Consider the following 23750-nt stretch of genomic DNA (forward strand, 5'->3'; position numbering starts at 1 on the left):
AGTGTACTGCGACTATAAAATATATAGCTTTTAATCAAATATATAGCTTTTAATCAAATATATAGCTTTTAATCAAATATATAGCTTTTAATAAAAATGGGAAGTTAAATCATGATTGTAACACATATTGTTGATTTTGATATTTAATATGTTTACAAGAAACAATATCTTGCGAAGATTTATACTTGATTTGTCAATGACTTAACACCTTCTTATTCTAGGATAATTGTTTCTCTTTGATATGTTATATGTTAAGGAGGGCTAGTGTTACAGGTTAGGGTGTCCCGACACTGTAACACTAGCCCTCCACCTCTGGGTTGCGAGTTCGAAACCTACGTGGGGCAGTTGCCAGGTACTGACCGTAGGTACTCCGGCTTTCCTCCACCTCGTAAACCTGGCACGTCCTTAAATGACACTGGTTTTTAATAGGATGTTAAACAAAAACAAACCAAACCAAACTAAACCAAACCAAAATTATATGTTAATATTTTGTCTTAAGATTCTTGGAGGTGCTTGCGGTAACCACAGCTGCTCCGTGTATGATAGATGTATCCCAACCTCGGATAAGGAATACGTGTGTTTACCATTCATCCATGGTAGGTATTGTTTTATATCATAATGCTGTACATTTTTATGTATTCTCATGATATTCATTATTCTCATTACACGTCAAACCGAAGGCTTGTGAATATTGAAATGTTATCATTATCCATCGTTCACCTAATCAATATAAAACAAAAAATTATGCTAGCAATCAAATGTAACACTTGTATTAAATAAATGAAATGGATCAAAGTGAATAATATCATTATCCATTAGACTCTCGTGAAATTTATTTCTGTTTTTGGAAAATGGCAATTTTGCTGATTGCCTTGACTGAAGGGAGGTAAGCCTTAAACATTAGTCGTATTTCGCTTCATTTTCACGGGGACTTTCTTTCTTCATTATCCATAGAAGTAATCAAATTGACAATACGATTAGCAATCAATTTTTTTATGTTAACGTCATCGGATTGCAAAATGATTCAGCAGACACCGTATGACAAAAGTGCGTCACTAATACGATAACGATATCGAGAACATTACAAAATGACGCACATTTGTCATAGTAGTAGAACAGTAACCAGTAACCTACTCTCGTCACCAAGGCAACAAAAATGTTCCATAAACATTTTGATTACTCGGATGTTGATAATAATAAATATTGCATTTTCAAGATAAAATACTCACTTAAAACACATATTTTACCACATCTCCGTAAATGCGATTTTAATGTACAGCAAGTGTGTGATGTGGTAACATGAGCCACAGCGGCTCGATTTCAAATATTTCAGCAATATGCCTACTAGATCACAACAGTGAATAACCACAAAACTACAAATCCAATATTAACATTAAAATCCATTAAAATCCATTAAAATCTACAAATCCAGTATTAACAGTATTATTCATTCTAAAGAATTTTAAAACAAGATTCGATAATGGTTTAAAAATAAATGAATGATAGATTTCAGTATTGTGGTTATTCACAATTTCACTTATTACTCAAAAACTTAAACCGAACCCTTCTGCCATGAAGCTACAGCACAAGCGATGCAGTGAAAGTGGGATGTTTTCAGAGTTCGAGAACTGTATGGCAATATGGATTTGAAAAGATGATGTAAACAGGGATACAAGTTATTAGAGTAATATTGATTCGGAAATTGGTGGTATTCGGCGGAACTTGTGTCCTCCATTATCGCTGGTTAGGAGTCCAATGAAAGCATTCCGGTAGCGACTTCTTCCTCGATCATAGTATCGTGTTGGTGCCAGCCCGTTCTGTGATATCCAAAAGTGTTATAACTATAACTTCCCATTGAGTCTCTGTTTATGTGACCAGTATTTCATTTGATAACGATAGTTATCAGGAATGGCAATGTTCTCTCAGATCATTTGTATCTAAATTGTGTGCATTATACTGAAATGTTCCGCCATTGTAAACAATGTCAGAAGGCATTCAAACGCCAGCGGTTTTCCCCCACACTAAGATCCGTCGCGTGATTCCATCCGGGCCAACAGGAGTGATTAATTTATACAGGATCTTAAATTAGTTTTCATTTATAAAATCTCATATGAAATGAAAACTCATTTAAGGTACTTTTTATCACATAACTCACAAAACGTACAGGTTTTATAGTCAAAATAAGGCGGCCTTAATCAAACGCTGCGACGTTTAAAATTCATTACGTCATGCCATTTGTCCAAATTATGACGTCACAATCGATTCTTGACAGATGTAGCCAATGGAAATTGCTCCGATGTTTTACTAATGACATATATATGCAAAAATATTTTATGTTTCTAATTGTTAAATAAAATTTATAGATGTTTAAAGCATATTGTTTTCAAATTAGGTGAATGGGCGTGCCATCACTGGACGTCCCAGGAAGTTGCTGTTATCCTGACCCCCGGTAACAGCATGTGGGGGAAGCAGGTTTGTGAGGCGGTGGGACACCGAAGCTACCACGAGAAATGTGAACGAGTTGGATGCTATTGTTGCAAATTTCTTTTCAAAGTTGGTGTCATCTAAATGTACAATGTAGGCCCCAACCAAGAAAATCCGCTACAGAATTCGCGATTCGATTTTATTTTTCCAAACAGAGTATTTATGTACTGCGTTGGCAGAGCAATCGAGTATTCTCTATACCATTAGTTGATGTTAAAAGCAATCATTCTTGAATCAGCACGAATGAGGAAAAAAAACTGTAAGGCTGACACGAATTCAAAAATTTGCTTTTTAATTATAATAATTTCCATTGTGTATCCATTTGTCTTTATGTACATGCATTATTATATATGGCAATGTTGAAAGCTTTGACTAATAAAAAGTAAGTAAACAGATAGTGTTGTTTTTTTTACTTTCATGTCACTTATGAAGATAAGGAATAGTAACCGGCACCCTCTGTGCCCCATTGACCATATTTGCCGCAAACAGATCAAGTTTTTACTTTTGACACAGTTCCGTACTATGTACATATGAACGTAACGTTCTTTTTAAATGTTATATTGAATCGAAAAAATGATTTAATTACGGGGTAATTACTCCTCTCAATCTAGATTTTTGTAGTCGCCTCCTCGGTTAAATGTTTTAACATTCAACAATTTGGGTCCTTAGCATTACTAGTGGGCCCTAGAAGAACGAAACAGCTGTATGATGAAGTTATATTCATTTTTGCCTGAACTGAATCTAACCCTCAGTCTGTATTTAAAGGCGAAATAACGTTGTTTGTCTTTTGTACAATCCATGCAGGTTTATACAGCTGGTTACGATAGTGTGGATAGTAAATAGAAAATGTTTTGAAGCAAATTACCACAATGATATACAATATAATAAAGGTACTCGACATAGGAATATTGATGCAATACATTATTCCATGTAAAGGAAAAAATCAATTCAAAATAATAATAATAAATAAATAAAAAAATAAGTATGTTTCTCAAATTAACGCACGACCTATTCAAACTAATTTGACAATAAATTTGACCATACTCTATTTATAAGCAAAACATACACGTGAGTAATTACAATCATCAATGAGTAATATAACTACAAAGGTTAATGTAAATAGCAACTGAAATATTTTACTTATACCTTACTTTCCACCTCAAAATCCTCTTGAAAGCGTGTCTTTATAGGAAGCCAAAAGAGAGCGTTATTTTCTTGTTAAACATTATATTTTAACTAAAATTCAACCACTTTTAATGACAAAGCAATCCACTCTTGATTAATTAGTATCATATTTATCACTGTATTGTATACAATCTTGTCGAATAATGATAGTTCATATTTAGTTTTTGTGATGTTAGAAAGACAAGGTTCATGATGCGGCATCAACTTCATTCGTACCTTTAAAAAATATATAAATATGATATCTGCTTTTAAAAGCAATTTAAATTACAGAAAATGTTTTAACATAAGTGATGCGTGGAAACCCGATCGCTCGACCAAGTGAGTTGTATATTTGTCCGTGTATGTAGTAAGTGTTATGGTTTTATGCTATATACCACAAGGGGGCCATGGCGACCGAGTGATTAAGGTGTCCCGATACTTTATCACTAGCCCTCCACCTCTGGGTTGCGAGTTCGAAACCTACGTAGGGTAGTTGCCAGGTACTGACCGTAGGCCGGTGGTTTTTCCAGATACTCCGGCTTTCTTCCACTTCCAAAATGGCACGTCCTTAAATGACCCCGGCTGTTAATAGGACGTTAAACAAAACCAAACCAAACCAAACTATATCACAGACGGAGAATCCTGCAATAAGGCTTTCTTTTCTCAAAAGTGGAAGAGAGGGAAGAGGGGAACGGAAAAGACGGACCTTATAAATAAGAATAACACAACCACTCCTTGTATACATTCCCTAAGAAACACAGTTATACATTTGTATAAAAGAGAATATCACCAACTTAAAAGTTTTACATTTAACATTAAATCACATGGTAAAAACACTTCTTGATGACGGCAAATACTGGACTATGAAGGAATACTCTCATTTATCCGATTCACTGCCTTCATGAGAGGCCGATACATTCGAGTTACGTTATACTGACCCCGTGTGACCGTTACATGTATGTATGTACATAATGTTTTTTTAAATTAAGGTAAACTGTTTGCAGATTATAAAAAGGGTGTAATATTAGATGAATAAATTTAAAAAATAAAAGCATTAGTTGTTATTTTTTCTTCAATAAGAATGAGTGACTGCTTTTACTTAAGTACATTATGCTACATATCTCAGATTCTTCTTAACCTGTAATAATGGAATCTAATCGAATTAAACCGTAAAAATATAGCCAGTAACGGTAAGATAACAAGATTGTGAAGACTATGAAGACTATTGCTGCCCGCTGTACAAAAACTCCTGTTCTGAGACAATGCCAAATTTCAAAAAGTTACTTGATCTTTTTATTTACCACACAGGAAAAGACAGTAGGTGTCAATTTTCATGTTCTTAAATATATTGAAGCAACATTTTCATATATAACTACACATCTTAGATTCTTCAAATGTAGATCAGTTTAAACAAAAAAAAAACAAATTCATATGCAGCCTTGGTACTATTAACGGTACAGATTCTGTGCATGTACTTGTCCATTTACAGTGACACGGTTTTTATTTTCGTAGTAGTCTCCCTTTTTAGAGCTCAAAATGGTGTCTTTGGAGCACGACAATCGTGGCTGGCTGGCAGTGATGGCGGTGTACTGGGTCATTGAGACGCTTGGCGTTCTGGCTGCTGTGTTGTTACGGATGTTAAGTTCACGTGTACAGCTCCGACAGCGAGAACGTAAATAAGTATGAACCTGTGAATAACATAATTATCAAATTAAACAAACATTTTCACACAAATAGAGAACGCTACAGTGTGACATGCGAGCTTGATAAGGCACCTAAAAACCCCTTCATCTATGAGCATTATGTGACATATCCGGGGCTGCAGCAGAACATCGTTGAGAAGTTAGTCGCTTTGGCCTATTTTGGCCTCGACCCTCAGTCCTAAGGTCGGTCAGAATTATCGTACCGTCATTCCATGGGTATAATGCCATACCAATAAATGGTGACCTAACCAGAAGACTGATGGCGGACGCTACAGTACAACATAAGCTCCTAAAATTAGCATTTAACTTTAATTTTTAAACAACAAGAAAACACAATTACCGAACCCAACAAACACTATTTATCTTAGCGCCATAACAATCCATGAAAAGCAAGACTTCATTCCTAGCAAAACAGCGGGAATTAGTTACAGAAGATAGAAGTTATCCCTCAGAAAAACGGCAATTGTTCAATCATACTTCTAAGCACTTGATAGCTAAGCTAACATTATGACATTAATTAATTAACTAGGCAAGCATGTATTTATGTATACTAAGAAGGACTGAATTTATCCTTAGTCAATAATCAACTGAATTCACAGCGTCAAAAGTTCAGAACATCTGTATGATGTTAATTATTCATTAGTTCAGTTTCCGTATGTTTCTCTATGTTTTGAATTTGTCATGTTTCTTACATGTCTTTTGTACCATCAATAAATATACATATATTTCTTTACTGAACTTTAACTTCGTAAATATGGTAAACTATTTATTATATTGATATATATATATGCTTACCTCTCCACTTCCAAAGCAGTATATCAGAGTTATGATAGCACCCTGGTAAATATATATATGTATTAAAAAAAATATGATATTGAATTATACAGAAACATAGTTATAGAAGTATAAACAAGCACAGACCATACTGATTATCAAATTTGATAGAAAAGACAATTATGGTCGAGTCTAGATATTATGTATCGCATGTCATGACGGTTATGTTTATAAAATAGGTTTGATTGGTCAAATTTCAACACAACTCTTGTCATGCTGGACATTGATCTTTAAAAAATGTTTATCCTTCGAATCAATTTCAAATATCTTATAGAACACAATGATGAGAAGATTTGTTTTTCCAACTTTTAATAATGAGTATATTAATATCGTATTAAAACACTGATGAGTGTAAACGTCATGTCAACATCCATTCAATTATGTTTTCGATAATTTTTATTTAGTCCACATAATGGATCTTGTATACGTATGAGATAACTAATAACAGAAATTACCTAAAATAATCATGGGCGTCAAAGGTGTTAAAACCATCATTTTATAAATATAAAATCTTTAAATCATACAAAAGAATATGTAACATTTGATTACATTTTTGATAGTTTTCAATTTTCAAAAATATACACAGTAAAGAAAGTATACCCCATTTAATCATTGAATACTTGAAACGTAATTCTGTTTGTCTAGGAAACGTCTATAAATATTGACGTTTTGACAGCATACCTGAGAATCTGTGATGACTTTAGATATGATTTCGTAGAGAAAACGATGAGAGGTTGAGCCATGAGGACGATAGATGATGACGAATATCTGGATACCGAATAATGGCACCAGTACAAAGGTCGCCTTGAGAGCACGTCTGTTGGAACAAGAATATCCACACGTAATTGCTTAAGATAGACTGTTTTACAAATGTAACAGAGTACACATGTTTCAAGAGTGAAAAGTTTGCTGTTATTTCTAATGCAATGGCTATTACGCGGAATATATATTTCTATTTATTTCATTAAGTAATTTTGTTATCTACCTGCACAAATGAACACGTGAGTAACTACAACAGAGTGTCAATTAGTAGAAATGTATTAAAATGAATTCATCCGAAAACGTGTCTGAAATGGAATCTGATGGTCCCATGTTACATGTACCTGTAGCCGCTGGGTTCGTTTGGATGTGTTTGAAGCTGGGATACCATAATCCTCAAAATACTACACAGAAATAGGCAATTTGCCTGAAACAGAAATAGAGAGCTGAATGAATTCCGGTGCTTATTTCAAGGTACATGTACATTAACACAGAGAATACCGACATCATAACGGAACCAATTGTTTTACTCAAAACCTTTAAACCGAGGAAAAAATACGAAAAACAAATTTTCATCTGCATGAAATTGCTCGAATCACAACATCAATTAATGTTATTGATTTCAAAAACAATTTATTAATTGAGTTTTATTAGAATATGATAAAGGTGTCACACCTGATGAACATTATGGCATTTATATTGTTGATAACATGACGGAAAAAACATACTAAAATACAGCTGATGTTAGGTGCATAAATTATCCATTCATAGTAACCCATATTCTTGACCCAGCACCTGAAAGTAAAACAAATAATGACACATATAAACTGTAATATCAACTACCCATTAAAATAACACAAGGCGTCACAGGGCTTAACTTAAGTTATTTGACTGAAATTGGTCACATAAGAAATTGCTTGACATTTTTTTCCCGAGAAGACAATAGTTATAACATATCCCTACTTCTTCCAAAATATGAAACCTCTCTTAATGTTATTTCTAAGCGTGATAATTTTGTTTCGTATGACAGAAATGTGCCACAATATCTGTTGGAAACAATCGGCGGCATTGTAGTTGATGAGACACAGTTGGATAAATAGCACCAAGAACTTGAGAATTGTCTCCCTTTGAATACAAATGAGGATAATATGGAAACATTATCATGTACTAAAGGATTTCTAAATATTTCTTTGAATAACTATTGTGGTAATCAGTATAGTAATTCTGTATTGTTTTAACAAAAGAGATCTAATCATTCTGCCATATAATTTTGTTAAGTTATATATTCTTACATAAAAAGTTCAAAATCGACTTTAACAATCCTGGAAGGTGCAAATGATGTCCAAGTGCTATCTTATCAATACTTAGGAATATTACAAACCCATGGTTAGCGGTTCCAGCTTTGATGAGAGAATATATCAAAACGGGTACAAATGGAAGACCTACAAAAACAAACGTTAAATAGGATAGATAACAAAAGAAAAAAAACCAATGAAACAAGGACAGGTAGATCAGAAATAGCATAATAGCTTAATATCAAGGTTGTCCAGAGGTCCCAGGTTCGATCCTTAGAGGAGGTATTGAAATCACCTCACGCTCTGCAATACATTGGCATCTACATAGGGACTTGGAATAATACTAATCGTTACTTTCGCAAGCATCGTGATAACCTCTGAAGACTCTTGGACCAGTTCTTCCCATGTGGGAAGTATTCAATCCTTGTAATACTAGCCGAGCGGATTATTGTTGCTAGTAGCAACCAGGGTTACACATATCGTTGCTTAGGTTACCTTATTTATCAAAAGACAGGGAAATAAAATATCACGGTTAACGGCTACTTCGCTAGCCAAGGGTGTTCAATACGATACTCTCCTATTGCATAGGAGAGTATCGTATTGAACACCCTTGGCTAGCGAAGTTGGGTTAACGGTGGCTCGTGCTTTCGGATGGTACACAATATGTGGTATACTTTTATACTAATTTTGGTATAATGCATTGTTCCGATAGTAAAAACTCTATTTACCCTCAACTTCACACTTCAGAAACAATGCTTCATAACAATTTTTTTATGCTGACAACAAATTTAAATCATTGCATAGTATTGTTGAAATATATGTGAAATGTTTCCGGATTCAAACATATATGATAATACTAATGGTAAAGTTTTTATTTCTACAATAACGCTTTGTAACACAGGATCATTCTTAGGCAAATTCAAACCATTTCTTATGACAGAATCCGCAGCCTTGTAATATGACCAAGACATTTAAGTGAGGGCCGACAGTGTAAATGTTTAATATCGACCTATTAAGCTCTTAAGTTCTTAAGTTAGCGCCAGATAAATATTTGTACGTCAACACAAAAATGGGATTATCGTGAATGGCATACTATTTTCCTTCCCTTTGACCAGAGTCCATGTATATATCGCTGATACCTCCGTCAGTCTTAAATCGAATTAAATCAAGGTATAATTCTAACAGAATGCATCAAAATGATATCAAGATACTTTCGAACGATACATCTTAATTAATCTTAATGTTATACTCAACATGCTAATGAAAGGTCAGTATCGCCGTGTTTTTGTCTAATAAACATTTTTTGTATTTTCAGACGCAACAGATACAGTTCGAAGTCAATAGTAAAGTGAAATTACAATCACAAGTTACATCTATTCTATCTTCTTACGGATTTGACTTGGAAACAGAAGGCTCGTGCTCTTCCTGAACACCTGATCGTATCACCTTGTACTTTGTAACAATTAACATGCAGTCTACATTCTTTTAACACTTTAACCTCTATGTCTAGGTTATCGATTTTAAGTTTCAGTTAAAGAATTCCGGATGTTAGTATTAATTTCTGTTTTTATTTCACAATCCATTTATTGAATGCCTTTGTCTAATTTTTGGTTTTGTCATTTGAACTTTCTTCCGTTGTCGGTCTTAATAGATATTTAATGGGTCATTTATTGTAGAGCTCTACCGATGCAAGAAACCTTTATTTCTTTAGAGTAATTGCATTTATTTCTAAGGCCTTGCTGAAACCTATCAATCAATTCCTTTAAAATGTAGTAATCATTTTTATAATGAATAAAAAATCCTTTTTTATATACATGTGACTTTCAATTAATAAGCAAGATTTTTTTTTAAATGAACACATTGAAATGAATTCATATAACTTTAGTGTCGCTTCCAATTATGTTCAAATTAAACTTTTTCCTGCTAGCCTTGTAGCTGTCAGAAAAAAAGCAATATCACGGATCGCCAAATACGGCTAACTGGAAAAGACGTGCTCAATATATATACACGCTGCAAAACGAAAGTAATTATGATGTAGAAGCTCTACTTGAAATGAACTTTTATTACATGTCTTAATAGTTAACTGAATGTATACTTAATGTGGCATCATGAAGGAAATTTCACAGTGGGGTGATTAGTCTTCATTTTGCCTTGTTGAACCTTATCTTAGTGCAAGAACAGCTAGCGGGAGGTTCTGATGCAATTAGTGATACATTCTTTTTCAAAAGATTGTATAAGGAGTATTCTATTCGACGGTAAAAATATATCCGAATGTGGTTCACCTTTACAGGATAAGTACTAGCCTTGCGTGCCAGTAAACTCAATGTATAATCAATATTGATGTAACTTGATTTAGTTTTTAAGCCTAGGAGGTAATACCACAGGGAAATCTCAAGGTACTTTTAACTAGGAACTAATAGAAGAAATATAAAAATAGAAATATATTATTTAAAATATGTATCCTAGCCTAGCTGATAATACCACAGGAAGATTTCGACACGTTGTAGTATATTACGGGGACCGCTACCAATTAGGTGATGTTATCAGAAGTTTTGAACCTTTGAAGTTTAATCATTAAATCATACTAAAAATAAGATGCTGATAGCAGAAGTGTCGACACATTGAAGTATATCTCAAAACCTACTTCAAATTAGGTGATGATATCAGATGTCTCGACACTATGAGATATATCATTAAGAAAATACAAATTATGTAATAATACCAGAATTCTCGACAGTTTCTAGTACATTACAAAAACTGCTGCAAATTGGGTGATAATATCAAAAGTCTCGACGCTTTGAGGTATACTATTCAAAATACGTACCCCAGCCTAAGAAATAGTACCACAAGAGAGACCTTGGTACCCTGAAGGCATGTACTATAAGCCGGTGAAGATAAAGGCCCTCGCAGAACATCCAGGAGTAGTTGGCGGAAACTGAATATCTTTTGAGGATGTAGAGCAAGCGACAGCCAAGCTAAAACACAAAAAAATAACCGTATTATAGAGGTAAACAAGATATACCATGAACAGATAGACGTAACAAAATTCTAAGGCTAAAGAGAAATTATCATGAATCGTTAAGAGACAATTGTCATGAACTTTATGACGATTTAACGTTTGATATGTGGTAATGGCGACGCTCATATCAAAATGATACAACTGGTAAGTTTATTATACAACAATCGCGATAAAAGCTGTAATAACTTATATTACTCCTGTTTGCGTTACTGGAGGTACAGGGGGTGTATTACTGTGGGAGGAAACCAGACTAACCAAAGAAAGAACCAATGTGGTCAGGCGGGTGACCCACGTACCTTTTCACGTCCGATTTGAGAATCGAACCCCGGTCGCTTAGGTGAAAGGTGATGTATTACCCCTGCGTCGGACAACACGAAATCAAAATCAAAATGCTTTGTATCTGTTAATAGATGGTACTTATCGAATTTGTGAAGTTTCTTTGACTTACATACCGAATTACGATACATGATCGTATGGTGACGAGGATGATCCAAAAGGTCGCTGTACACAAACAAGTCCCAAAACAAAGTGAAGACGGAGGTCAACATGAATGAGAGGAAGAGACACAGATGGAGGCGGATGCGTTGCTGCGATCTCAACTGTCTGTAAAGACAAATATGTAAGGCAAATTGTCATACTTTTGATAACATGTTATTCTTATATATCGCTTCATCACAGCAATATAGCTGTCTCAAAAGTGGTTAACAAATTATTATCGTGGTTATAGGGTCTTCAGCCACAAGCCATCGTCTTTCTCTACTCTCTAGGAGCATACAGCCGGGGCAGCTATTTCATTCCCAAATGCTTACATACGACATTTCATGCACTGCACAAAATGAAAATTTCCAAGAGAAAACCTTTTTTTTCACAGTCAAAGTAAATGATTTTTAGCTTACAGGACATAACATATTTGAAGTTGAGTATTTCCACATTACCATAACTCATTTGTTAACTCCCAATGTTAATTGTAACTAGCTGGTATTATGTACTACTTATTTAATTATGAACTTCAACACAAATCACTTCTAATACCAACGTTGCTAGAGGCAAAATTATGTTTTGATCAAAGGCGTTTGTTAAGTTGAAGCTAAATTGCAGTACAACATTACAACAGTTCAAATATATTATGGCCAAAAATGAAAGAGGTTTCAAACTATGCACGTGCTTCGGTTGATTGATGATTCCAATTTTTTTCGAATGGCAACACTTGAGAGCCTGTGGAAATTGGCTTATCTTTGATAATGGCGTGCCGATCTTCTGAAATTTTGTAATATTGGAATAGTTCCGGCCACCTTCATAATCAATGAACAATCTGGTAGTGACCTGTTTACCTTATTGATTTTCCTTCTTAATAGTAGCAACACAAGATCAAATGTCAAGTTGAAGACAATATTATTTGAAATTTAAAACAGAAACAAATATAGCATAATACATGAAGCAACATTCAATGGTTGTCTTTGTATTGCTTGATGTATACGCATTCCATACGCTACAAAATCTGACGAGAGTCTAATTTGAGCTCGAATGCAATCAATCTTGATACCAATGGGATGTGTAATGTTTCACATCTCTCGTCAATACAACTTTATATTGTCGGCTTAAATGGGCGCATCATAATTGTTTTGTGTATTTGGTTCGTCGCACTATCAAACAAAGTTATTTTGCAGTTGGAATTTCTTATAGCAATTGGTAGCTACCTCCCTGAATATCATGCAGAAGGCCGCCCACATGCTCTCCCGAAAATTGATATGAAGAACCTCGTCCAAGGACACAATAACGACTGCAAAGGAGAGTGTGTGATCTTGGCGTCTAGAGGAGCACAAACCACTTAATATTAGGATCGAACTTCACTCATTGAATCGTAACATAGGTCGAATAAGCCAAGTTGTTTCGATATTCAAGGGTTTGTTCCCTATAGCGCGACTTCCGTTACAGATATACTGACAGAATACGTACAACGCAGGATTTCAACAGATGCACCCATTGAAAAGCCTGGTTCTAACTTTGAGGACATGACATTATCAATATTCATACAATGGAACAGTAGACATCTAAATTTTCTATCTGCACTACTGTAAACCAACTTATTTTCGCGTACGATTAATTTTCGCGTACAACGAGAGATAAAATCCCCGCGAAGAGTTAGTAAAGCCAAAAGTACGATAATCAGTTGCCGCGAAAATAACTTGGTTTTACCACCCTTATATATTTTCGTCGGTCTTGATTTTGCGATTGTTTTCATATTTATTTTCTTTTTGTGAAAATAAGAATTCGTTACAATGTCGATGTCCTGGTGTTATTTGTATTTCTTTAATTAAAACTGATTTATTGTAACAACACTTTCATATCGTTGTTTTTGTTTAGTGGTTGCTACATCAACATGAACACTTACTTGATAGACAGGAATATGATGATGGCTGGAACAAGGAGAACGATACTGAGGGAGCAGCAAGCTAAGCCTACGTACACCACAGACTTGTACACCTGTTAGTAGAGAATTCAGTAAACGAATTACAGCTATAATGTAATCTTGTTAAATTTCGCGGGGCAAATGTTTCGCGGTTGTCCTAGTTGAAACTATACCGCGGGTATTAAATTTGGTGCAACATTGGCTTTTTAACTTTCTGTATAGGAAAAATATTACCTGGGTATTTATGTTCTCGCTATATTCAATGACCAGAATATAACGAAATTTTCCAAAGTTCTCTACAGAGAAAATCGTGAAAATAATTATGTTATTATACATGATTATGCATTATTAGGATATGTCCGTATTATGATAGAAGGGGCTGGTAAGGTGTTAAAATGAGTTCCCTCTTTCATACACTATCACTACAAATCAATCAACCATGTTAGTAAGTCAGCCAGTCAATTACTCAATCAAGCATATTAGTCAGTTAACCAGTCATTCAATCGACCATCTTAGTTAGTCAGTCAAACAATTACTCAATCAACCATGTTAGTTAGCCAGTCAATATATCAACCAACCATGTTAGCTAGTGAGTCAGGCAAAAAATCAACCATGCTATTCAGTTCATGAATCACTCAATCACTCGACAAACTAACCAACCAACCAATCAGTCAGTCAGCCAATGTAAACCTATCCCTAATCCCTAAGCACTCGTTAATTTATCTCAATTGTTGTATTGAGAATTGAGAATTACAATTACAATTGCTGTTTTGTTTGGAGACGGTCTCTAATTAAGATATGTTAGTTGTTTATAATCTATCATAGAATGTAAGACAAGTTTAATGCCGACTATAAAATTAAGGAACTTTTATACAGTTAATATGGCGTTTAATTGACCTAGTGGAGTCTGAAAAATTGACATCGGCCTTCGCTATAATTGATAAATGAATATAGTATAAAAATGAAGGACACCATGATTTTTGTTTGAAAAAAACAATAAAACATATTTAGTCAATGCCCTTGCCGACGTGTCCTTTTCACATATAAAGACACGCACGTATGTGTGACAAGCGTTAATAATCATGAATACATTGATCCCTGTAAATGGCTTGATTTCAGTCTGCCATTTAACCTTTCTATCATTCCCTAATAACGTTATCTTACAGACGTTGCATCTTGTATTTGTTCTTTAGGGCAGAGACAGAAATTATCTGGTTCTATTGGTGTTATTTCCCAAGAGATTTTCGTATATGTAGCTGGAGTTGGATTTTCCATTTTGTTACTAATGAAAGCATCCTTGACCTTAGCTATACGAGCTACAGAAAAGGAAAACCTTCTCTAAGAACAACCGTGCATGTACGCGTTCACGCTCGTGCTTGCGCACGTTGAAAATACATGTACTCTTTTTTTCCAAGGGAATGGGGTCATCCGCGAAAGCAATACATGGTTATATGTTATATGAGGTAAAGGTACACATATGGAACTATGGGTTCTTAATCGGAAGGAAGCATCCATCGTCTCATCGGATGTCAAACAATGAGGTACAACAATCTTATTTCTTGGAATAGTATCTTATTCCTCTCACAACATCTCCTCGAATACGCTGGATAAACAAGAGTAACACCCCCACCCCCAACACACACACACACGAACCCCCACATCCCGACATTGAAAAAGATCTCCCCATAATTAGACGCCTTTTACGCTTACGCCATATAGTAATATACGATACCCTTGTTTGCTATTGAACATGTATACAAAGACGCATATACATTCAAAAATCAGAATGTGTTGTGGTGAAGTAGTAACGTACAGGTATTTAATTTGTTTTAATTCGGCAAGACACCAAATATTACAAGAGATATTTGGTCATCGATTTAGATATCACCACTAGCCAAAACACACATATCGAGACAACAACCGATCACCTGGACATCACCACCATGCATCAAATACGCCCACAGCTTAGACGCCTCGGCCTGTTATATGACTTAAGTATTCCCTAAAGTGCGTTCAGTCATTCTGAAACACGCCGTGTTGTCATGTAACCTAATTCACGGACTTCAGCCCTTGCTTTTACAAACAGATTACAGTATCCATGTGTCGACTTACAGTGCATCCCTTTAGCAATGAATATTTTATACTGTTGTGCTTTATTAAAAAATATGATATATTGATTTGTTTCTTCATATGAAGCGAAATTAATATACCCTTTTTTCTCAAATGCTCCGGTATCCATCCACATCAATATATTGCTTTTCTGTCTGGTGCAACAAAAGTGATATAATTATATACTTTATTCATTAATCAAATGGTTCCATATGAGTCATCGTGTCTTTATTTTCCTAATTCTCCTAAAATGCAAAAAAAAGTTTATACCTGGATATGAACAATACAAAATTCCATATTCTGCTTTCCTCGAGCTTTACTGGCAACGGAACACCAACAGGGTCATTTTATCACTCGGCTTCATGATCAGCGTCATAATTTCAATCAAGAGTATTTCTTTCCAATTCTGATAGCAACGTTTCTGCTTTCAAAACCTTCGGCGTTAAGTTTACAGTTAAACCACTATTCGGCTGCTGACAGAAAAGAAACAGTGTCTTCTTTAGAAAGGATTCTATATCAACGTGGTTTATGTAGTCAGACTTGTTTGCTACTTATTAATGTGAATCCTTTTCAACTTCAGTTTTCATTATGAGATTGCAACATTACCTGCGTTTGACTGACATCGATCAACATAACACGGTTACCCTTCCGGAACGCGAGGTTTTTATTCACATTGCTCTTGTTATCATCTGCATATAGATATTCATTTCATACACATTTTATCTTCGTTTTATCGATTTGTAGTAAGCATTATAAATTATGATTTTTTTTGGAAATGTCTACATTTTTTAACGTTTTAAAGAATAACTTGTTACTCCTTTTTGTATGTTTTAGTTAGAATTCTACAATGTAGCTTTGTTTGCATCTCCGAAGTTCCTTTTGTGATAATGTAATGTATCTAAATCGGATCAATGTAATCTTTACTTGATCTTATTAAGTGTGTTATGCAATTAGCGTGTACATGTACGGTTTTGTATTGCTTAACGTGCGTCCAACAGCTATTACCATGTAAGGACAACATCTGCTGTGTAAATGTTGTGAAGAATTTGTGTTTATGTTAAGGCTGAAGTATGTTCGTGTTTGTCTCCTCGTGAGAGCGCGATGTAACTGATATCGGCTTTACAGTGCCTTACTGAAGCATACTGTCGAAGAAATCCAGCAGGAAACGACACCCAGTCACCAAAAATACTGAGCTGACAACGAGAGGTTACACTATCAAGAAATGCTGAACGTTAAACTGGATAAGTAACTACCATTTATGTAGACTCCAGTGTGTCTCGGAAAAGGGACAAAGCTCGAAACGAACGTTAACTAACGTCCAAAACGAGAAAAATGTCGAGGAAGACATTATGAAGTTACCAAGAGAAAACATAAGATACCAGATGTAGTCGCTTAATACGAATCATGCAGTAAGATTTGCATTCTATGCCCTCCTTGCAGGACATGTATTGCTAGGGCGAAAGAGATTTTAAACCATATTGACCCTTACTTAAGACATGAGCAAAGATAAAGGAAATATGTGAAATAACGCCTCATAAATGCTTAATATTCATATATATTTATCCAGAATATATTCGTATATCACTAAGGAAACAATCACAGTTACGGCAAGCTCATTGATTCATTTCACCATGAACGTTTGTCTTTAAGATTGTTCTGTTTAATATTAATCAGGGTCTAGTTAACATGATTTTAATCGGTCCTTATCAGTTAATTAGAATCAATTTCTAAAGTTATTGGTTATATTTGACGTTTGACCGTTTATGTCAATAGTGTTGATTACAATGTATACAAACCTTTATCTTGAGACAAGGAGTGTAATCTGTCCATTCTCGATAATGCAGCTGTTCCCTCCACCAGGTGGCGTTATCCGTACATTCCTTGGTCGCGTAATCTAAAAATGAAAGCAAAAAACTTAATCAATTCTTTGTGGCATATACTCGATATATGGTGGTATTTGAACGGGTGTACGACAAGGTAATGACTTTCGCTACGTACCATGGAAGTAGTTAAGATCACAAGTAACGTTTCATACTTAACTCGTGTAGTACACTGAAAATTACATTAACTATAGGCGCAACGTAACATGACTATTGACTGACATGAAGACAAGACCACTTGTTCCCCATTTATAAATCAAAGAGAAAAAATTGAAAGAGTTCTGAAATCTGAGTCATTAATGAACTTTAACATACTATAATGATGTGCATAGCAATTCAACGTTCTTAAGGTAGATTTAAAAAAAAAATCGTATTGAGCTATGAAATAAATAAGAAAATCCACGTTCTAAGGCCAACACAATTGCCGCATTTTATTTCGATAAATATATTGATTTCTTATCTAACTGCTTTGGTTCTGTTTCAGTATTCGTTGTTTACACTACCCATGACTTTATTCAAATTTTTCATATGTTTTGTAAATTTTCTTGATATATGAACTGCAATCCTACACATTTCTATTTACATACTCTACATATTTTTTATATCCTTTAACGTAATAAACATACTTCAAAAAGTATGATACCAATATTGTGGAGTTCTGAAGTAAATTACATGATTGATGACATGACAGTTTGCCAAGTGTCTGAATTATACAGATCACTGTACACAAAAATCGAATGGCTGAATGGGCATCTCCCAGCTGCCGCTTACGTTCATACAAATATATATTCTTTAGGACAATTTATTTAGATCTCTGTCTGGTAGTGGTCATTTAAGTATAGTCATTAATCACCGGATATCAAGTCTGGTCAACTTCTGACCTTCTGTGTTAGTTACACAAAGACCAAAAAAAAATATCACTTTAAAACCAAGCATCATGGTGTTGGGCATGCTGCAATAAAAACATATAAATATAATCTCGATAAAACGATTTATGGTTGCTTTGGGAGGGTATATGTTGAACTCTTGCGTCTGTTCAAGCCTTAGATATGTTGCGGATAAAACCGATATCACGTTTGTATCAATCAGATAGCGTTGCCTTATTTCCATTGATGGTACGTCAAAGAGTACAACATGGTTACCAAACATTGTTTGTCATAGAGAATGGTGTGCCACGATCAATTGAGCGTTTTGATACATCGCCACCGAAGAAGAGATAGGATGTTGCTTTTTTGTGAAGTGATAGTTCCCAGAAGTACAGGACTATAAAATCTATGAAATGATCTGGATTGATGACAAGACGTGTGAATGATAATCAGAGATGTGGGCATCTAGAGCCTGACCGTGTATAGCAATATCATAATATTACAATGATCTTGATATACATGTTTAATAACATTGATATATCATTGTGTATTTTTTGTAAAATATAGAATATATGTTTCTAGAGGTAATGATTGTGTTCTGAACTAGATATATAATATTCTTTTAGTGGCAGTTTCAATGTTTTAGTATATCATTCATTTTGATTATTCAGCACATTCTTTTGTCAGAGTTTAATGAAGAATTTTACCAAATATACTCCAAATATCCTCAACGAAGAAATTCTCACTGATAACGTGACCGAATATGACTAAATCCAATACAATACATAATCTCAAATAAAATAAATGCAACACTTAGAGCTATTGGTACAGTTTGGTTTAGTTTTGGTTTTATTTATTTAACGTCCTATCAACAGCTAAGGTAATTTAAGGACGGCCTCCCGTGCGTGTGACATGCATGCGTGTGATGAGTGTGTATGTGTGTTTTGGGAGGCTGTGGTATGTTCGTGTCAAGTCTCCTTGTGATAGGCCGGAACTTTTGCCGATTTATAGTGCTACCTTACTGAAGCATACTACAGGAGACATCCACCAGGACACCCCACCAGGTCACTTAATACTGACAACGGGCAAACCAGTCGTCCCATTCCCAAAACACTGAGCCCTAAGCAGGAGTACCGATTGCCATATTTAAAGGCCCGCTAGAAGTGGGCCCCTACCGGAGTCAAGCGTGTAATTGTGGGAGGAGGGGCTTACAGCTTATGCTAGCTGATAGCTACAGACTATCACAGTGTAATAATATTTCATACCATATGTACAAATACATTATTTTATTTAACAAACAACTGATATACATATTTATAAATATATTATGATCATTTAATGATTTTCATATAAAGTAGTAATTATTCATCTTTAACTAGTTAACGAAGGAATAGCACATGTGTACAATAATTTGTAAAGATTTACATATGTAGTATCATTAATATAATAATATTGACACACTAGGTATGATCTTGTAAGGAATTTGATATACTGTTATATCCATTTATCTATTAATTGAATATCAAAGGGATAAATCATATTTCCACTGAGAACATTATGTACATTTACCTACAGTGTCCTGGAGATAAAAAATAATTTAGTATGTTACTATAAATAATCATAACTCGCTTATGTTAATTTAGTATGTTACTATAAATAATCATAACTCACTTACACAAATTTACTAAATGGATATAGAGATATAGATAATAAAACATCCATTGATGAGTATAATAGTTGTGGAAGACAGTTAATAAAAGATAATAATTACTGTGCTGAAAAGCATATATCACTCACTGTCTATATTAAATATTCCACTGTGATGAATGTAATAATCACTCACTGTCTATATTCCACTGTGATGAATATCACTCACTGTCTATATTCCACTATAATCATCGCTGTCTTTATTCCACTGTGATGGATGTTATAATTACCTCACTGTCTACTTTCAAGGTTACAATAAAACCAATATACCTAGATTTGGTAGTAAAAGTCTGTAACTTTTTTCCATATTGTTTCAAGGAAAGTGTAACTTTTTGGGCATAATTTTTTTTGTCCAACACGTTTTCTTGGATGCATTGCCTCCTCATATAGTGAAACAGAGCTGTATTCCCTGTCCACATTCTCGTTCCAGTCCAGGACTGCCATGTTTGTCCTCCTCTGGTACTCCCTTTGACCGAACGCAATCCTTTTATCGTGGTATGTCAGAGCAGCATTATTGAATGATTCCAAATAATGAGTATCAATACAGTGAACATAGTCAGATGCACACTTGAAAATTTGAAGTCCACTTATGGCTCTCAGTAGAATTCTTTCAGCATCTGAGTTCTTGATGATGGTCTTTGAAGGGATGTAGTTTCCATCGGTCCTACACCTTGAAGTTTCTAAACATTAGCTATGATTGTTTTTATAATGTTCTACAATATTTATCAGAAGTTCTTTTAATTTGTCTGCTGATTTACCACAATTTTTCATTGCTAAGTAACAGTGGGTTTTGATTGACCCTGCTTTATCTGAAAGTTCACAATGCCATGTCACTCCATGCATCTTTTTAGGTCCCGCTGTGACTACCTTCAGCACTTTCGCAATACCTTTCGTGGCATCGCATTAGTCACAGTAGGTTGTTCAGTGCTCAGGTATTTATTGATAGATGCATTTCTGTCGTGGCCATGAATATTTATATTAATATCATTTTCATCAAAATGATCACATATCTTTTTTGCACCGATAAGTTCGTGTCTCTGACTCACAGGGTCATCATCACGTGTGACTGTGATTGCAGCTAATACTCTATGCGTTGCAGAGCCTAATGCAATGACATCAGACTTGGCTGCATTCTTCCTCCATCCATGTCTTGCATCTGTCAGTATGTTGATGCCTTTATATTCCTCATCCTCTACTTCACACTGGAGGATAGTATGTGCCACTTCATCATCGATTGCATCCTTAATGCATGTTTCGGTTACTTCTCCTGTTATGTTACAGTCAACATCATGTACATTTCCAAAAAAGGATTCTGAGCACAACCCAATATTTGCACTGCTACACATACGTTCATATTGAGTAAATCAAAGTCCACTGCCAAATACAGCATGTATCATCCGAAGGTTGACATAATACTTCCCGCCTTCTATGTGAGGTGAAGTATCGCATTTGAAAGTGTTTTTGTCCTCGCACATAAAAGTAACTTTCCCAGCATGTCCACTGCGACGTATGTCCTTCACATCAATGTTTTTTTCTGCATATCTGACTATGCTGATGAATTCCAACAGACATGTTTCTTATTGCGGAGTTTGTTACCAAGAAAATTTCTTCGTCTGTTTCATATTGGGCACTGTGCAAATATTGATGGAACATAGTGTCACTGTTGTCATCTGTGCTGCTGTCATCATATGTCCTCAGGTACAGGTCAAGAGCTTCATTAAGAATTTCTGTGTTTGTAACATTCGACAATTTTCCCCGAAGCACACGTTTAGCTTTGTCCATTTTGTCAAACATGACTGTTTTTTTATCTTCAGAATTTACGTAAAATTTGATGTTTCCAAGAATTGCCTTGTTAGATTTTTCCTTTCTCCTAACATTTCTACTTCTCATCATTTCACCCGAGTCTGAAACATGACTCTCTCTAGAGCTTGTAGTTGCTGAATTATGTTCTGCCATATTGGTCTCTGGAATTTTTACTATGAATGACCCATATGTAAAACAGGGTTTCTATTTACTATACATTGACCGGAAGGTATCTACTTATTGAAAAGGGGTTTCAGGTAGTAAATTATGTACATCATGTAACTGTTTTAACCTTATTTGTATGATGTAACACATCCTGACACTCCCTATCAGAATGAACTGACCAAGATCCGGTCATCTCCCGCCAACACGTCAATGCGCCAAAAATCTTTCTTTGTCCAGAACAGTTTGACCACAGCAGTCATAAGTTTATCACCTTGAGATATGGAAGATGAAAGGAGGGTTGTACAGCTTAGACTAACACTTGAACAGATAGATGTTATTTCATCCCTATTCACTCATTATGATTGGGACTTTGATAATGCTGTGGTGAGTAACCCCTGGGATATATCTGAGGAGGAAACACAGCATGTCATCACAACACATACTGTTGACCACCATAACCTGGAACCATTAGAAACAGCATGTGACGAGTCTAATATAAAAAATGGTGTGGCTGATAGTGATAGTGATAGAAGATCAAATAGAAGGTTGTAAAGACTGTTTATGTAACCCATGCATTACTACCGATGTGCAGACATGGCTTGGAAATGGTGCACCTGCACATGTACGAAATTCTGCTATAAGAAAAACCAGGTATCAGAAATATCGGACACTATTGTCTCGAAGAGGTGTTTGGACAGACAACATATATAAGCGCAGAAAAAGTGCATTAATTGGTAGAGGTGGCAATGATAAATGTGTGTGGACAAAACGTGAAATAATTCCTGATTGTGTTTGATGCAAGTCAGAAACTTCTATCCAAATCCTCCTGGGACACCATACATGGGACACAAATGGCTGTAGTACTTGGTTTAAATATCACATGAAGACCGATCATCAAGTTTCAACACTATACAGAGTGGAAAATATTTGCTACTTTATTTTTGTGAATCAACTTGAATATGAAAAAACAACTTTGTGATTAAATTCTTGGTGAATGGATATATCGGTATGGGATCATTTCAAAAATTTGGGAAATAATGTAATACCAAACATTTCTGTTATAAGGTATGTAAGCATGCACACAGCATGTGCATGAGATAGGGCCACGTGGGGAAATCTTGTGAATGTTGTTGTATGGGGTTAGCAAAGGTCAATATTCCTTATATGGAACAAGCAACTGCCAAATAAACAGCACTTCAACATTTGTATTTCAAATTGCTACTTTAATACATTTTTTTCAAACATGACACTTAGCAGATATTTTAACCCTACTTAGAGGCAGTTGCATGCCAATTTTCAGCATAATAAATTATTGATGTCTACTGTATACAAAAAAAATTGCCTCTGAGCTGAAAACTGCTGAAAAAGTGAAACATTTTGAAATAAGCTCCGTCCATTTCCTTTTATAGTCTCGGCCCCCCTTTAAAGACTCTGGTATGTCTCGACAAGGAGAAAGAACCCAAAGCCTTCCTCACATGGGCGAACGCTCAACTAAAGACCAAACGTGAGGCATTGGCAAGGGAGCTATTACAGGATATGGTTAAACCCCATC

The 23750-nt window shown here is 35.1% G+C and overlaps 1 protein-coding gene across 1 annotated transcript in view; it reads right to left on the reverse strand.

Moving 5' to 3' along the window:
- Window positions 1–4927: 4927 nt before the first annotated feature.
- Window positions 4928–23750, reverse strand: part of LOC117344314 (calcitonin gene-related peptide type 1 receptor-like) — a 62009-nt gene continuing 43186 nt past the window's right edge. Inside the window, exons 2-11 of the mRNA XM_033907025.1 lie at window positions 17574–17671; window positions 13651–13742; window positions 11711–11861; window positions 11064–11214; window positions 8326–8386; window positions 7673–7739; window positions 7289–7371; window positions 6867–7002; window positions 6147–6188; window positions 4928–5336 (exon numbers count right to left, since the gene is read on the reverse strand). Coding sequence (XP_033762916.1) covers window positions 5097–5336; window positions 6147–6188; window positions 6867–7002; window positions 7289–7371; window positions 7673–7739; window positions 8326–8386; window positions 11064–11214; window positions 11711–11861; window positions 13651–13742; window positions 17574–17671 — 1121 coding nt within the window. The 3' untranslated portion in view covers window positions 4928–5096. The remainder of the gene's footprint in view (window positions 5337–6146; window positions 6189–6866; window positions 7003–7288; window positions 7372–7672; window positions 7740–8325; window positions 8387–11063; window positions 11215–11710; window positions 11862–13650; window positions 13743–17573; window positions 17672–23750) is intronic.

This window comes from Pecten maximus, chromosome 15 (assembly GCF_902652985.1).
Source record: "Pecten maximus chromosome 15, xPecMax1.1, whole genome shotgun sequence".
Classification (NCBI taxonomy): domain Eukaryota; kingdom Metazoa; phylum Mollusca; class Bivalvia; order Pectinida; family Pectinidae; genus Pecten; species Pecten maximus.